We start from the raw sequence: 18,757 nt of genomic DNA on the forward strand, positions 1-18,757 counted from the left end.
CCTACGCTGTGAGTAGACTTAGTAGATATACCCATAATCCGAGTGGTGAGCACTGGTTTGCTCTCAGACGCTTACTCAAGTACCTTAAGGGTACGATGGATTGGAGACTTGAGTTTGTTGGTTATCCTGTCGTGTTAAAAGGATATTGTGATGCCAATTGGGTTTCTAATAATGATGAGGTAAGCTCTATGAGTGGGTATATTTTTACTTTGGAAGGAGCAACAATCTCATAGAAATCCATAAAGCTAACATGCATTGCTCGCTCTACTACGGAGTTAGAGTTTATTGCTATTGACTTAGCTTAGTAGGAAGCCAAGAACCAAGCTTACAATGGTAAGAAAATACACATTCACATAAGACATTAATCGGTTAGACACTTGATAAGGAATGGATTACTCGCTTTAGAGTATGTAAATTCATAAAGGAACTCAGTAGACCCGCTTATCAAATGGTTAAGTCAGAAGTTAGTCCTAGATTCGTCGAGGGGGATTAGTTTAAAGCTCATTGGTTGAGGAATTCGTGATGGATACCCAACTTAGTTATATAAGTTCAATGTGGTCAAACGAAACTATGAAAAGACTCATAGTTACATTAATCAATACATCCCTATGACGAACAATATACATGCCCAAGATAAGTAATTGCTCTTAATAAATTCATAGCATAGACTTTGGGTGGTCTTAGTGAGAAAGACTTGATGAATTTATTATTTTGGCTGAATATATATTCTTAATAAGTTCATAACCCAGAGTTTATTGGGTAGTTCTAATTGAGAATGACGAGTTGAACTTACCACTAGAAAATACTGAGTTTTATGAAAAACTCTTAATAAATTCAAATTAAAAGTTCGGATGGTCCTAGTGAGAATGACATATTGAATTCACAAACTAAAGAGGTTGAATATTTATTCTTAATGACTTCTTCTCCCAGAGTTTGGGTGGTTCACTTATAGTGAACTTGAAGAAAGTCACCATACTCTTTGTGAGGTTGAGTTGTTCTATAAGCTCTTAATTATTTCATAGCTCGATTTTGGGTAGTTTATTCGAGATAAACCTCATGAAATAACCTATGTAAGTGATAAGGGTTAGCTACCTTCTATGAAAAATAATGGGTCGTTTTTCTAGTACACTTACTAGAATCCTGAGGTAAGATGGCCAAATATATACTTTTGTATATATAACTTACACATCGGGGACTCAGGTGGATGAAGGGGTTAGTTGTGTGTTATAAGTTTACCCCTATCTTAGAAAGTTCAAGACTAGTTTCACTTATCTAAGAGAATGATCGCTCATTATCACTATATACTAGTTCAAGATACGTTCACTAGTGTTTAAGCAACTAATTTCGCTATTACTCTTCTGAAAAGATTATTTTCGAGTTTCAGAAGAATTTTTTTTGCATTAGTGGGGGAATGTTGGTAATGCTCAATCCCACATTGAGTGGGAAATACATTGGGATTGAGTATTTAAGGTTTACATTCTCATCTTTCTTGTTGAGTGATAGAGAACAAAGGGGCTTTCATGCACCGCCGTCTGTCCGTCTCGGCTCGTGGTCGTGGTCGAGGTCGAGCTCCTGGCTAGTGGCAATACGTGTATTTGACACGTCCACTTGGATTCTATATTTTTAGAGAAAATTTGTAAGGAATTTTTCTTTAAAAGATAAAATGGAAAAATGTGAAAGAATATGTCTGATTTTTATAGGCTCAAATGGTCTGTTAGAAATTTTAAATTTGCAGAGAGTAACAACATTTTTATTAGTTGTATTGATTTCTGAAATTAAAATTCAAACAGTCAGTTTTTGAAATTTAAGTCTGTAAAACGTTGGATGAACCTAGACAGTATTCAGGCTATGTTTAGGACATTTTATTGAGTTGTTGTAGGTTTAATGCAAGAGTTACAAAGCTTTAATGCAAGAGTTACAGAGGTTTTATTGCATGAGTTACAAACTGCATGATTTATATCCACGAACCTAGACAGAATTGAGGTCAGCTCATTCGTTTGTATAACAGATTCAGACAATGAATTAATGAGAAATAAAATTAGATTTTATATCTGATATACTTTGGACGAAAATACCCCTGCATACAACCTATAAATAGAGAGTTTATTTTCACTCTCATCTCAACCAATTCACTCTCAAATAATTCTCTCAAAAGCTCTCACATTTACTAAGAGATTTTCGGCGATCTAAGGAGAAATACCACCTACAGTCCACTCCGATTCTAGGTGTACAGAATTTGGAACGACCGTTTTAATCTCGGGGGATGATCCGCCTATTGGAGTTATTACACACATTAGAGAGAATTCATTTCTAAGGCAGTGATTCCACCACGACAAGGTTAAGGGTTTTAAATTTTTCCTTTAAATTTATTATTCCTGGTCAGTGCTAACGATGTGATTTTGTAGTCCATATTTCTAATAAACTCTTTTTCGTGCAAAGCGACAACTTTATGATCAGAAAATGGGCTAAAAACCCTTCTTATTGAAGAAAATCCCAAATCCCCACCTTCAACCCCTTCATTTCTGGTACTTTTAATGGATAACTCAGTTTCAACACCGCTCTACATGAACCATCCATGGAATTATTAACTTCAGTATCGATTTCGGGCTTCCTTTGTTCACTTTCCCGCGATATTTCTTCAGTTTCAATGGAGAACCAGTCTGATTCAAGAACTTGAGTGGACTTCTTACACTTTTTCCCTCACAAAAACACACGATTTCGAACTTATCTTAACGAATCTACCTTCATCAAGATCTTCTATGAGTTCTCAGGCATTGATTACCTCTGGTTCTTCAGGAGGAGATGATTTATGAACTCTCTTGGTCTCTGGAAAACCATCTTCGTCTATTTGTTATTGTAGTTCATCCAAAGGCGGACCGAGGAGCCTTCGTCACGGGTTGCAAGAGCCCAGGGGTGGCACTTGTGGAGGGGTTGCTTGGGATACCCCGGGCACCATAGAGGTCCACCCCTGGATGAGGGGTTGCCCGGGATACCCCGAGCTCCATGGAGGTCTGCCCCTGAGTTCATCTTTCTTGAGTTTAAGGACATTGTATGTGCTCGACTTGAGAGAAACCACATGGTCGGCGTAGTCTCCTCTATTGTCGGGAATAATTTCACATATGATCTCTTTCTTGACGTGTTTTTGAAGAAACACAACCCATTGTTGACAAGAATTTTCTTTTTCTTTTTTTCCAGATGTTTTGCTCTGTTATTTTCAAGGAAAGAAAGAGAGGGGGGAGTTATTATCTAGTTTAAGGTTTTTGAATGTTAACTGTTGTTGTTTGAGAACGAGCCCAACTGTCGATTTTTTCAAATGTCGCCCGGTGGGCTAGATCATGGGAAATAATTGGTCGGGAGCCCCTGTAATTATGTCTTTTTTGTTTTCCGTTTTGGCCTCTTAAATTTTCATTATCTCTTTAATGACTCCTTGACTTATTCATTGTTTGCTTCTTCGTCCTTTTACTGTTTTATCTGAATTTAAATTTGTCAAATATTTCAATACCACCAATTTCCCAGCTTTTTTTTCAAGCGTGCTTACTTTAAAAAAGAGAGTAAATTACGTATTTAGTATCTAAACTATCAATTTTGATCTATTTTAGTAATTAAATTTTCATTTTTCCCCAAATCATACCTAACATTTAGTTTTTGATCTTAATTTATGAACACTTTTCAAGTTAATATGATATTTTTATAAGAATATATCACTAAATTGTAGGATTTATCTCGTTTTGATCATTAAATTACAAATTATGTTTCAAAATTATTTGATAATAGTATGTTCAATACAATTTTAAAATATATGTCATGATAAAAGAATTTCAATATTTTTTTATTAAAGCTAAAGTGATTATAAAGTAATATACACACAATCATACTTGAACCCGTGACATCGAGAAACAATAATGATTCCTTTAACTACTGAGGTAAGTTGATTCATGAAAATATTTTTCAATATTATATTCATAACACATATATCTCATTCAAAATTCAATACTCAATATAATATTTCATACCCATTAACAACAATGATATAATATAATAAATAATGACATCATTAATCATGAATAATCATATATTTTTTATTACATTAGTCAACCAGATGAGAAAAGAATGAAATAAGCATAATAAAATATCGATTACTTTAAAAAATCAACAAATTCTAAGAAATTGTCTAAAAAATAAACCATGTAAATTTTTATCCATATAATCATAAAAATAAATATTAATCCCTAATTTAGAGCTTAATCATTTTGCCAAACATAAACATATATGAAATCATAATAATTAGATCTACATGTAGGGATTAAACCGATCAAATTAGAAACTAAAGGATCTATGACCTAATTCTCTCTTTTTTGGAACGACTATACGAAAATATTGATACTCTCCTCACAATCACGCTTACGTCTCAAATCAAGTGGAAGATAAAATTTAATCCTTGATAAAAAAAATTTTTTTTTGAGTGAATTTGCATCGAAAACATAATGTAAAATAGAAAAAAAAATAAAAAAAAATATTAGAATGGAGAGAGGAATTTATATTATTTTCTACTTAATGTTTTCTCCAAATTCTATATTTATATATAAAAAGTGATATCATATAGAGCTCAAATCATCACATATATAAAAATCTTAACAATACAATATATTAAAATCATAATTTTTGTGTACTACCGATGCAGATGTATTAATCGATTAGTTTGAATTAGATACTATTTTTTTTTTGAAATATTAAATTAGATACTATTTAGGTCTAATGTGGGGATCACCCTTTAATCCATTTGTGTATACCAAAATTCGAATCTATGGTCTTATTTAAGAGACCTAATACTTCATCCCACTTGACTAACTGACTAATTATATTTTCTACATAAAATTCTAATGATAGACACACAAAAGTAAGAAATATCCATAACAGTTGTGTAATTATTGGAATATTCATATTTTTAAAATTAATTAATATTATTGTAAAAATAATTTTATGCTTTTTATTTAATCTTTAAAATAGATAATTAAAATTAATGGTTTATTTACAAAACGAATTATTATTTATTTCATTTTTAATGTTTTTTAATTTTTTTTATTAAACTATTTTTTATAAATTATATTAAATTAAGAAACGGGTAAACTGCCGAAATAGCCACTAAAGTAGGAAATCGATTCGATTCTAAAAATCAAACTAAATATTTGTTTAATTAGACTATTAAACTGGTATCAATTAAGCTACTTATTGTTACCGCTTAATGAAAATGATGACATGATAATTAAGTAAATTTAAACAATTATACTTTTGAGTCATATTACTTATATATTCTAACAATTTAGTCATAATTTTAATTTAATTCAATAAATTTAATCTATCAATTAGATGACAACATACGTAAGTAATGAGACCAAATTGGTGACTATAGTTTAGTGACTATTTGGATAGCTAATCCAATTAAAAATTACTTTTCACTCATATTATTAAATTTATGATTGATTTTAGTGTCACTTAAATCAATGACGCCAATTTAGTAAAAAGAAAAATGTAAAAGTTAAAATATAAATTTATAATAATATTTTTCTAATAAATATATATCATTAAAAATAATTAATTTTATAATTTTTTATTTCAATCAAATTGTTTGTAGAATATAATTATTTTTTAATAATTTCTTTAATTATAAAATTTATTTCACTGATTGAGTGAGTGTGGCAGCAATCTATTCATCGTCATCTTCTTTTAATATTAAATTTTGAAAACGATGAATCAATTCTTAAAGTCTCTTTTGGATTTTATAAATTACATGAATCAATTCTTAGAGTCTCTTCTGGATTTTTAAAAATAATTTAGAGTAATTATAAACTAATAATTATTTATATATATTTTAGTTGTTAATAATTTGTTCACATTTGTAAATATATTTACTCAAATTCAATAATTTTAAGAAGAATAGCATTTTCTTTAATTATTGAAGTCGCTAGATGGGTTCCTTCTTAAATAATATGAGAGGGTTAAAAGGTAATATTTATTCATACTCTTTTAATATGAGATGGTTAAAAGGTAATATTTATTCATACTCTTTTATAATTATTGACAACGAATACATATCTTACGGACATAAATGGTCAAAACCCTAAGGGGTCGTTTGGATGGAAGAATGTGGGATTCCCCCGAGAATGGAATCTACATTCCCCCATTTGATTTGGCCGGGAATGTCATTCCCGGTAATGTTTTATTATCAATGTGGATTTTTTGGGGTATATTATTGGGAATATCATTATCTCCCTTCCCTTAGGTATTGTAACATTACCGGCGTTTTAAACTAAAATACCCTTAATTTTTTTTTTCAAAAATATCCTTCTTCTGTGATTGAATAATAAAATTTTTACGAAGGTTAAATTACAAATTTATCCTTAAACTATTTTAGATTTACAAAATAAGTCTATAATTAAAATTTTATATGAAGTTCATGGGTTAAAATAAAATTTTACCCTTTCATTAAATCTTTTTTATATTTTTAATTTTGTAAAAAAAATTATATAAATTTATGAATTTAAATTTTTTAAAGAAAATATATAAATATTTTCCAACTTGTAATATTATACAAATATATAATAAGAACAATTTGGTCAAATATACATTCTAATAATCTTTTATTCCTTTAACCAAATACAGTAATCTTACATTCCTGCTAAACCAACCAAACACAAAATACAACATTCTCAGTAATCCTATTCCCTGATAATCTTTTATTCCCACTAGTAATCTTACATTCCGTGAACCAAACGAACCCTAAATACTTTAAAAAATATTTAAATATATAATTAAGGGGTGAACTACTTTGACTGCTTAACCCTAAATTCATTAAAAAAAAGAGTAGAAGGCATGGAAGAAGTGGAAGGTTTGATTATCTAGAAGGTTTAAGGAGGGCTGCTAAGTGACGGTGCGATAAGTGCTTTGCCAGGCGGCTTCCGTGGTTTCTGTGGCGGAGCCCATAGGATTGAATTAGATGTTACCAAATAAAGCAAGCCTTTTTCTCTTTTTTGGAAACAAATTAACTGCTTATCCATTTATATTCATACAAATTTATATCTCTAAATTAATTAAATATTTAACATTCTCTAAATAGATCATATTTCAAAAAAATAATCTATTAATTATATATATATAATTATTTAAATTTTAATTCTTCAAAAAAATAATATTTTTTTTACTATTGCCTCAATAACCAATTTAAATCACTGATATTTGTTTTTGAGACAGAGAGTTATATAAACGAATCGGTGGAGGCATGTGAGATTATACATAAGAACAAGAGTAAGCCTTGGAATGGTGTCATGTTCGATGATTTGCATAGGAATTGCCGTTGGCATATTATTATATAATATAATATGATTCAACACATAATGGTGAGTAGTTGGCATTGTCATCCATTTTCATTAGTATTTGTTGAGAGGGCATTGTCTGAACCTAATAAGCTCCCAACTTTCCTCCTACCCCAACAATCTAATTACCTACCCAATCATCACCTTTTTTACGGATGCATAAACTCTGTTATAACCCAAAAATATCACTGTCCCGATGTGTGGGATCTTAAAATGACTGCTTCAATCATGTGTACTTCATTTTTGTTTTGGTTTGTTCCTTTAAGAATAACCAACAAAGTCTGTAATAATTGAATGAATTAAATCATATTTAAATAAAAAAGGAATAAACTGTCAAAAAGTATGCAATAATTATAATAATAGCAGCAATTAATTTTATTTTTATACATTAAATGAATATATTGATGTAAATTATAGTAATAAAAAACACCTTAACAAAACCCTATATATATGATATAATAATAGTTGGATGGTGATCATATTAAAATAATTAAAATTTCATATAGATGGATGCTTTGTGAGTTGTGATGTTTACTTATTTTAATTGCAAATCTTAAAAATAGTATAGCTGGTGATGGCAAAATTCTCTAGACAATGCAGTGGAAAAGGATTTTACTTAAGGAGTATGGTGTTTTTTTTTTAATTAAGGTGTTTGTTATAATATATGTTGGAAAGTGTCGAAATTATTTGGTCATTTTTAGAAGACGTTGGACGATTCAATAACTTTTGAATTGTACAATTTTCAGTTCCTATAGTCTCTGTTATTATCTGCTCATAAATATCATTTGTTTTGTATATATTCTTAAAAATCAAATGATTTACGTGACATTCTACTGACACTTTAACAATTATACAATCCAAATAATTAATTTCGTCAACGAAATTACCATGGTGATGTATATTTTTTATTTATTTATCTAAATAAAATTTATTGGATATTGACCTAATGATTTTTTACGGAGAGTATAGTTTTAGCATGCTTTTATCTTCCGTTTCTTCGTAATATATTATATTTATAAAAATAAATATGAAATTTGTAAAAATTATTTAAAGATATAAATTTAATATATTAATTATATATTTTTATAGAAGTCGTTAATTTTATTAAAATGATGAAATATCTAAAATTACAATGAATGTTTCCGACCGTAAACGTAAACTAATCATATAACCTAAATATTTTCTTATAATCATTAACACAAAAACTAGTCACTTAAGATCGGACCATACAAGAAAAAAGTTAAAAAAACCTAACAAAAAAACTCAAACAAAATATATATATATATATATATATATATATATATACGAACAGATCTGACCGCATCGGTAAATAAACCACAAAAGGAGCAAAACTACTAAAATACCACCAAAAAACTCACAAATTAGAATCGAACGAAGTGAAAAGCTATTCATTAACACAAATCATGTATCCAAATTCAACCTGAGGGTCCAAAACAGGGACGGAACTAGAAATTTATTATAGCATGGGCTAAAATAATTTTCTATTTCCTATAAATACAAATTTTTTAATTGAGGAGGGCATGATAAATTTTTCTTTATTTATTTTAAAAAAATATATTTTTTTCTACATTAGTTAATAATTAAAAATATAATTGGCAATGGCCAAGGGTCCCCTTACCCTCCCCTTGGTTCCGCCCATGGTTCAAAGTAAAAAAAGATCAACATGATAACAAATAAACGTCATTTTAATCAATCATAGCAAACTCAAATCTAACTCTGAGAAAAAAATAAATTAAACTAACGGCCAAACAAGTGTGTCATGGAGATAGAGAAAACCATGTCATAAAAACAAACTTTTTGAAAACTTAAAAACAAATGAAACGTAAATATTTGATATAAGAAATTAAAGGATAAGTTAAAAAAATCGACAACGACTATCATCTCAAAGGTTGGTGTCGTCTTCTATTAATCAATAATAAAAAAGAGATAAATGACTTTAAGAGTTTTCGGAGAAAATCATATGGACATTAATTACTATATGTTAAATGTATTTTTTCTTAAAAGTTAGATATTATAGCGATTAAAATACTTTTACAAAAAATTATTTTAATTATTATAATTTAATATTAAAATTTAATATATTAAAAATAACATATATCACAAAGATAATTTGATAAAATATGCATTTAAATACTCTTATATATTTTCAACCTAATTTTATCATCTTATATTATTGTTAAATAAATCAAATAAAACATTACAAAATTCAAGAGTAATATTATATTCAGATAATTCTATTCTCAAATTTAATCTTACTTTTCTTGAACTAAACACCCCTAAGGATGTATTTGGTTTAAGGAATGTAAGATTATATTTGAGAATAAGATTACTGCAATGTAACTTTATCATAAGAATGTTGTATTATCTAGTTTGAGTTGTTTATTAGGAATATAAGATTACAATATTTAGTTGCACAAATATAAGATAACTTGGATGTGTTTTACCAAACTATCCTTGTGATGTATGTTTTTAACAAGTTAAACTTTAACATTAAATTATAAATATTTGAATAAAAAATTATAAAATTATTTTACGTGTTACACTATCCAAGTTTAAAGAAAAATACATTTAACATATAATTAGTATAATTAATATATCAAACTTCTATTTTTAAATAATTTTCATATGTATCTTATTTATTTATATAAAATAAAATATAATACAAAAAATAATATTGTGGTCTCAACTCTTGAGTGGACAAATATATTATTTTTTAATATATAAGATCCACCTTTTAATAACTCAAAATTAAATATTATTTTAAATAATTATATATTTTTTACAATAATAATATTTCCACCTAATAAAATTATAAATTTTTTAATATATAAATATAGAAATATAAAATAATTTTAACTACTCAAATTTATAGATATTTTATTGAATTAAACTCTTTGTATATTATAATTATTAAATTTATAATTTTGAGTAAAACACGGAGAATAATAATCGAGAAAAATACATATAAAAAGAGTTCATTATGTTAGGGGTGTTTATGTCCAAAGTGATGAAAATTATCCATTACCTAAAATTTTAAAGATAATGATATTTTCACTATTTTAACAAAAAAAATACTATTATTGATAATAGTTATTATATGATAAATGATTTTTTTCTACAAACTACATGTGATAATATAATTTCGAAAAAAAATTATTTTTGACGAACCAAACGTTAGGACGACCAATGGGATCAAATAGGCATTAAACCGAGAAAAAATAATTTATTGGAAACATTAATAAAATCACAATTACAGGGCTTTAAGTAGGTGCTTAAAAAATATTTAATGAAGAATAAATCTTATTAAATATATATAAGTTGAGGCAATTACGAATATATATGCATTAATTATTAAAAGAAATAATATGCTTGGAACATATTAAGTATTTCCTTAAATCCAACCGGAAAATTCCGTCAAATGAAACCTAATTAAAGGAGTAATTGAGATTAACAAAGGAAAGAAGCGAGGCAAGTAAAAAGCAGTCAACAACGCCTCCCTCCACAAACTCAAATTTCCACAATTAAAAAACAATTCTTCTTTTATATAATCTTCTCAAATCTACCTTCCTCTCTCGAACTTTATCTTTCTCTTTATCGCGTTTTCTATCTTTTTATTGATTCGTACAATGCCACAGGGAAACTTAGAAACCCTTGTTTCCGCCTGTGCCGGCGGTTCTTGCGATAACAAAATCGTCTGCGAGACCTTAGCAACCAACGAAGGCGACCCCGACGAGAAGCTCCACACGCAAGAGGAATCTGTCGAAGAGCCAATCCCGCCGGATTTCCCGCCTGAATCTTTTTGGGTGTCCAAAGACGCCGAGTTCGACTGGTTCGATCGCAACGCTTTTTACGAACGGAGAGACTCACATAAAGGGAACTCTGCTTCCAACTCTACCAATCTTAATCCTAATTTGAACTCCGACTCCAATTCTCAACGATTTCCCGTTAGAAAATCTAAAGCCTTTATCTTCGGATTACCGAAACCTCAGAAATCTTGCTTTATTGAAGCGAAGAACAGGAAGCATGCTAAGCCTGGAAAGACTGTATTGTTTCCTAAACGTCCAGGTTCTGTTAAATCGGATCCGCCAGTTGTTGAACCGTCTTCGCCTAAGGTTTCTTGTATGGGAAGAGTGAGATCGAGGCGAGACCGGAATCGCTCACTCAAAAAGAAGTGCCAAAATCCGGACAACGTCGAAGCAGTTAAAGAGAAAAGAAGAAGAAAAAGAAGCGGTTGGTTTCCAAGTTTGTGTGCTATTTTCGGGTCAAACGGCAGAGCACGTGAACCGGACACATTCGAAGTGGAGCCTTCGCCGCCGAGGAACAGCGACATTAGGTCTCGTTTGCCGCCGGATGATGGTGATGCAATACAAATGGAGCCTGAAATTGTGGAGAAGCAACCGGTAATTGAGCCGGTCGGTCTAGGTGGAATGAAGCACTTCGCATCTGGTAGAAGATCTGAGCCGTTGATCTAAGCCGTGTTGGAAAATATTTTGTTAGTGGTGGGCCATAGGGTCATGCTAAGTTTTGTTTCGTGCTGACGTCATGATGATTAACGCTTTGGGAAGGTAAACAATTTTTTTCTCTTTTCTTTAACAAGTGTTCGTAGATAAAGAGAGTTTTTGAGTTTGTAAAGTTTTCGTTCAATAAAAGCTTTAAAAAAAACACGAGAAATTACATTTAAGCATGAATTTAGTTAAGCGATGATCGAAGATAATGAGAGTATTTTAATGATTAATGATGTAGGTGATGAAGCACTTTGTTCATATCTCTACTCCATTATACAGATTAAATGATTGAATTTGAACCACTTTTATTAAGGGTGAGGAATAACATATTATAGACAGGCAGCGCTTAAATTAGGTGCTGTGATGTGAAGGTACATCACAGTGCAAGCATAGTTTTTGTCACCATTGCACACACAGCCATATTCCTCTAAACAAAACGGCAATCAGGAGATTTTTCAATTTTATTCATTTCTCTACTCTATATCGAAGACGGAGGAATTTTTTTTTAATAATTTAATGTTCTTATAAATAATATTTATTCAATTTTTTCTTAATTATTGGTAATATATAGATACAATTATTTAAATTTAAATCCTTAAAAAATAATATTTTTACCACGAATTTTTAAACTTTAATTGTACCACGTAATAGTTCCATAAATGAACAGTCAGTATGTTGGATCCAAATGTGAGGCCCATTTTCTCAAAAAAAAATATCGAACACAATTTTACTGTCCACTGTAAAAGTGAGGGAAAACACATTATTCCTTGACAGGGACGCATGAATTTTTGTTTCACCGTGAATTCAAAAGGTTATATTAAACTTTTGGATAAAGTATAGTAATGGTTACTGAACTTTTCTAAAGCTTTCATTTAGTTCTCCAACTTTTAAAACTTACAATACTGTTTCCTAATATTTAGTCTGTTTGTAATATGGTCTCCTAACATTTAGTTTGTTTGCAATATGGTCCCTGACCGTTTGACACCATTACACTGTCGTTAGTACGTTTGTAATATGATCACTAAACTTTTCAGGTGCTTGCATTTAGGTCCCCTAACTTTTAAAACTTGCAACACAGTCTTAAATTTCATTCTAAATCCCAAATTCCTTTTCAATCTCGAATTTCCTTTTTCGCTTCTTTCTTCTCATTTCTAGCGTAACTTTTTAGTCGGGGATGCATGAGAAATTCTAATCTAACTTTGAATTATGTGGAGGCATTGACTTTAATAAGGGTCCATTAAGAGAAGATCCAACCAAGGGACTATCGAAACCATCAACGATTTAAGGTGTAATGTTAGATACAAGTCATCTCAGGTGAAGTATAGATGTTCGATGAAATGCTTGTGAGAAAAAAATAGGGTTAGAAATGCAGAGTTGACAAATACTACTAAGATGAACTAAGTATCATTGTTGAAAGTCACCAACAAAGCTGAAATTATTTTGTATAAATGACATAATAATTTCTTCGTTTAATCCTTGTGCTTAAAGATTTTCCAACAGATGATCAAATATAATAAAATCCCAAACAGCGCATTCACCTCTCGTTTGGTTTTTGTTCTTCAATTTTTCGCCATGTAAAATTGTAAATCCAACCAGTGCTATGTCTTTCAACTTTTTATTTACAAAGAAAAAATGGAGGAAGAATTGTTGGAACGCAACATCGATTGCGTTTATTTCTTAGTCTCTCCCCTCACTTGCAAGAAGGTATTTATTTTCTCTTTTGGCCATCCGGAAGTAAGATTATCATCTTTCGCACTTTCTCATTTTCAGCTTGCATTGTGTTTTTTTTGTTGAAATTTTTATATTTATGGAACTGCATGTCAATGAAATAGATATTCAGTGTTAGTTTTGAACCAAAACCATCTATTTTTCTTTCTTTTTTTTAATCAAAACTTTTAGTACTCCTTATGAAAGATATTCAGTCCATCGGAATAGAAGCGAAATAGCGTTCTAGGCTAAATGTTTTTTTATCTTATTGTTTGGTTTTTCTTTAAATCAGGGAATTGGTTGTGAGTATCGACATAGTGAAATCGCCAGGCTCAATCCAATAGACTGATGATACTAGTTTACTGGGAATTGTATTGATCCTACCTGTGGTTTTCGGCGTCCTGTGAGCTCGTATTCTTTTTAATAAGTTCATGTTGATTATGGGACTGATATATTGTGAATGAATTAAATTTTTTTTTAATTTTTTTTGGAAATTTTATAGTTGAATTTTATTGAATTATAGCTTTAGAAGACAATTCTGCATGCACGTAACTCGAAAGACATCATGACAGGGTAGTATATTTGGAGCATCTACTTGACCTGTCATGATGCCTTTCAAGTTACGAAAGAGACTGAGAGGTGAATGTGTTGTTAGAGATTTCATTATATTTGATCATCTGTTGGAAAATCTTTAAGCACAATGATTAAACAAAAAAATTATTATATGCCATTTATACAAAATAATTTTAGTTTTGTGGGTGATTTTCAATAATGATACTTAGATCATCTAAGTAGTATTTGTCAACTCTGCATTTCTAATCCCATTATTTTCTCACAAGCATTTCATCGAACATCTATACTTTACTTGAGATGACCTGTATCTAACATTACACCTTGAATCGTTGATGGTCCCGATAGTCCCTTGGTCGGATCTTCTCTCAATGGACTCTTATTCAAGTCAACATCTCCACATAATTCAAAGTTAGATTAGAATTTCCCATGCATCCTTGACTGAAAAGTTACGTTGGAAATGAGAAGAGAAAAGCAAAAAAGGAAATTCGAGATCGAAAAGGAATTTGGGGTTTAGAATGAAATATAAGATTGTGTAGCAAGTTTTAAAAGTTGGGGGACCTAAATGTAAGCGCCTGAAAAGTTCAGTGACCATATTGCAAATGTACTAACGATAGTGTAACGACGTCAAACGGTCGGGGACCATATTGCAAACAGACTAAATGTTGGGGGTCATATTGCAAACGGGCTAAATATTAGAGGACTGTATTGTAAGTTCTAAAAGTTGAGAGACCTAAATAAAAACTTTAAAAAAGTTCAATGACCATTACTATACTTTACCCTAAAATTTTTGTTTAACCGTCATTCAAAAAGTTATATTAAAATTTTAAGAAAATTATATTAAACTTGTAAGAGTACAAAATTATAAAATTTTAAGAATGTAAAATAAGATAATCAATAAAAAAAGTTATAAAAATATAAAAGAATTTAACATTTTTAAAGGTCAGTCCTCGAACTACCTATGATCATTCCCAAGTAAGTTAGCAGCAAAATGGTTCATGCTATCACCGGCAGAAGCAACGGTGAAATGAATGTAAAGAGATTTGAGGGGCCATTACTAAAATAAAATGTCAATCTAAAGCTGTACAATTTACTGCGTAAGTTCATGGTTATTGGTTACCACTTCAATGCTTCTGTATTACTTTCTGGACAGTTTTCTGATTTCCAAAAAAAAAAAAAAGTTTAATTTCTCGGGAATAATATGCGGCAGCCTTAATATAAGTTAAAAAAAGTATTATTAGTTTTATTATTATTTAAATAATAAAATCGGTGAAAAGTTATCGAAAATATTATTATTTTTATCGATTTTATTATTTTTTCTATCGATTTTATTATTGTTAGACACTTTACCGAAAATATTAAAAAGTATTAATATTTTAGGTAGAAATAATAATATTTTAGATAATTTTTATCGGTTTTTTATTTAAATAATAATAAAATCAATAACACTTTTTTTAAATTGTATATTAAGAGTGCCGCACTGTAGAACTTCCGCTAATTTGACACTTTTTTCAAGTGGTATATTTACATTTTTCCAAGTTTGTATCTAACTTCTATTATGTCAACTGTTTTATTTTTTTTTGTTACAATAATATTTTTAAGATATGATATTTTAAGATTATAATGTGTCAATGATGATGTTATCATGACATAATGCTTTTAAAGTTAATAAAAAATAAAATATGTAATTTTTAATTTGACCAATATTTGATTGTTCATTGACTTATTTTGACTTTTATAAATGGTTTTCTTAAAATTTATTATTCAAAATTATAATATATTTATAAAGCTTTACTATTTTTTATTTCTAAATATTTTTTCAATTTTTAGTATTTTTTATATTTTATAATATTGTAAAATTCTATTATGTTACGAGTATTTTATTAACTTTAATTTTTTTTATTGCACAAACCAAATAATCTCAATGATAAAAGATTTGTTGTTATCCTTTAAGGTGTCAGGTTTGAGCACCGCGTAGTAGGGGTATAAACGATTGTTGTCAAATAGTTTAATCTCTTTTAAATATATATTATCTTATATTCACTCCAGATTTATTAAAAGAATTCTTAATTTTTTTTTCTCATTGATGATGTCAACAATTATCATGTGACATTGGTGAGAACATCACGTGACTTTTGAATTAACGGCGTATAGAAAAACATTTCACATAATGAAAGTTGAGTACCGAATTAGAATGAAAAAAAAAATCGATTTGAGAGAAGGGGGGAAGTAGATGGGTGAATTAGTAATTAAGCTTAGAAGCTATAGTAGCGTTTTCCAATTTGGGTTGTTTATGGAAGCCCAATTGCATGGGCTGTTGGATCTTTATTCTTTAATTAACTAGATTTCCCTTTCTATGTCTTTGTTCTTTACCCTGAACATGAAAGAACACCAGTTCAAGAGTCCACGTGGCAATAAAAAATGAGTGAAATAAGAGAATTCCACGAGGCCGGTGCAGCTGAGCCATTGGGAGACAAGGTCTATGGACCACCAGGTAAAAAGCTGCAGAGTTTGATTTGTGGCTCAAGCGTCAGACAATGGCTGAATGCGATCCTTTTTTAAAAATTTTATTTATTTTATTTTTTATTAACAATTTATTTTCGTTTCTATGTTCATCCCTGATCACACACAGGGGGACGAGAAACCATTACGAAAAAGAAATGATATTGAGAGCAACTTCCCAAGTGGATTCATCAGCCTGACATGTTTTGTATCTTGTCTATTTCATGCAATGAAGCAAGCTCAAATTCCATGCCATCATTACCTCTACCATATTGGGATTCTTTTATTTAATCCTAAAAAAACATAACCCAAATCTGAAATGGATCTGAAAATATCCTTAAAGCAACAGGAAAAGGGCCAAGATATTTGATGCTCCATTCTCAAACATCTTTCGGTCGCCATTTAGCCGCCTTGAATTCCATCAAGCTTTTCCATTGAGCAAATACCATGAGCTCTTATGTTTTTATCAAGAAAACTTCCATTATCCAGTAACACCATTGGTATTGCCAGTTGCCACAGTAGTGCTTTCCTTAGTGCCCACTTAACTACCACCAATGGATTACACATCCTACTTTCTAAAATCATACTACCCGTTAAGTAGATATTAAAATTCACATTTTATTTCGACCATGACAGGCTTGATTGAAGAAGAAGAAATGTTTGGTATTTGGATTTTATTCAACTGTTTGTAGCATGAAATTTCCAATCCAAAATCCGCATGCGTGTTGACGATATCACTCGCCACTAAACCAAACTTTATGCAACATTCCCCATCATATTCATCATTCTCATCCCAAGTGGGTCTCAATCATTTTCATTCATCCCCTCCTCTCCCAATTAAAACGACCATGTTTTCCTAGTTACTTACGATTCTGCCACTGAAATCCCATGACGTGGGGCTCTTGTTGCAGCCTAATTTGGTTCGATGAACCACCACCGATTAAGCTTGAATCAATGAATTAGCAGATAAGTTCAAGGAGTAATGAAAATTGCAAATGAGACCATGTTGACAACAAAATGGCGATGGATGATTAAACCTACATTCTTTAAACCCGAACGAGTATCGGATATAAATATGTATTTGACCTGATCCGAATCTGAATGCGCAAAGAGAAAATGAAAATGTCCTGATGCAAGGAAATAGTCAATGTTGCATATATGTTGTCAACGACAGAGCCCCATCCATGGAGCATAATCCACTGACTGTCCAAATGCCAGATAGTACAGTTCTAAATGGCCTTGTTAACCTCAAAACTCAACGAGTCGATTCATGAAAAGATGGGAATTAACAGTCATGTTGTAGTACCTAAAAAGAAAGGGAAAAGATCAAGTTGCTTGCCTTTGCACAACCAAGTTGAGTTAAAAAAATTGTTTCTTTCTGAAAAAGGAATGATTGAGGAGTAATGACTTTCAAGTCCAGCTTACACACCAGCAAAATCAAACAAATGGGGTCCATCCTCCACAAAAAGATAGGGGCAACTTGTGTAATATTGTGTATGTTATAAGGTCCTTGCCATTAACATCTTCTTTAAATACCACCATCCCTTTTGCTCAACTTCCATTATATTTTCTTCTTTTACTGCGTGAAGTTTTACAAACAAAGGTCATGGGGAATTGCTTAGTTGCAGAAGACAAAGTCATAAGAATCATGGAGCCTGGTGGCAAAATACTCGAATATCAACCCCCCATCAATGTTCAACAAGTCCTGTCGAACTTCTCCGGTCACGCACTGTCGGACTCGTTCTCCAGCTTCTGCCATCTTCGACGCGATACGAAGTTGCTCTCTGGGCAGTTGTATTACCTTGTACCTCTTCCATCACCATCCAAAAAGGGTAAGAAAAAGGTCCGGTATTCGAATCCGGAGGTTAACAACGATGATGATCAAGGGAACCCAGGTGGTGTTGTGAGAATTAAGTTGATAATCAGTAAGCAAGAACTGCAAGAGCTGCTTGATAAAGGAGGAGTTTCAGCTAAGGACATGGTTTCTCAGATACAAAGTAAACAAAACACATCTGATGTAAACTAACAAAGCATATCAGATAGTAAAAACAAGTGTTTTAGCTTTCGTTAGATAGAATTAAT

The 18,757-nt window shown here is 30.5% G+C and overlaps 2 protein-coding genes across 2 annotated transcripts; both read left to right on the top strand.

Moving 5' to 3' along the window:
- The first annotated feature begins 10,918 nt into the window (after window positions 1-10,918).
- On the top strand, window positions 10,919-11,924 carry LOC120171223. Its single transcript, XM_039178963.1, has one exon. The coding sequence runs from the start codon at window positions 11,018-11,020 to the stop codon at window positions 11,861-11,863; it is 846 nt and encodes a 281-aa protein (XP_039034894.1). The 5' UTR covers window positions 10,919-11,017; the 3' UTR covers window positions 11,864-11,924.
- Window positions 11,925-18,225: 6,301 nt separating this feature from the next.
- LOC120171238 lies at window positions 18,226-18,757 on the top strand. Its single transcript, XM_039178975.1, has one exon. It carries the CDS (start codon window positions 18,282-18,284, stop codon window positions 18,699-18,701), a length of 420 nt encoding a protein of 139 aa, XP_039034906.1. The 5' UTR covers window positions 18,226-18,281; the 3' UTR covers window positions 18,702-18,757.

This window comes from Hibiscus syriacus, unplaced genomic scaffold (assembly GCF_006381635.1).
Source record: "Hibiscus syriacus cultivar Baekdansim isolate YM2019G1 unplaced genomic scaffold, ASM638163v2 tig00111817_pilon, whole genome shotgun sequence".
In the NCBI taxonomy this organism is placed as follows: domain Eukaryota; kingdom Viridiplantae; phylum Streptophyta; class Magnoliopsida; order Malvales; family Malvaceae; genus Hibiscus; species Hibiscus syriacus.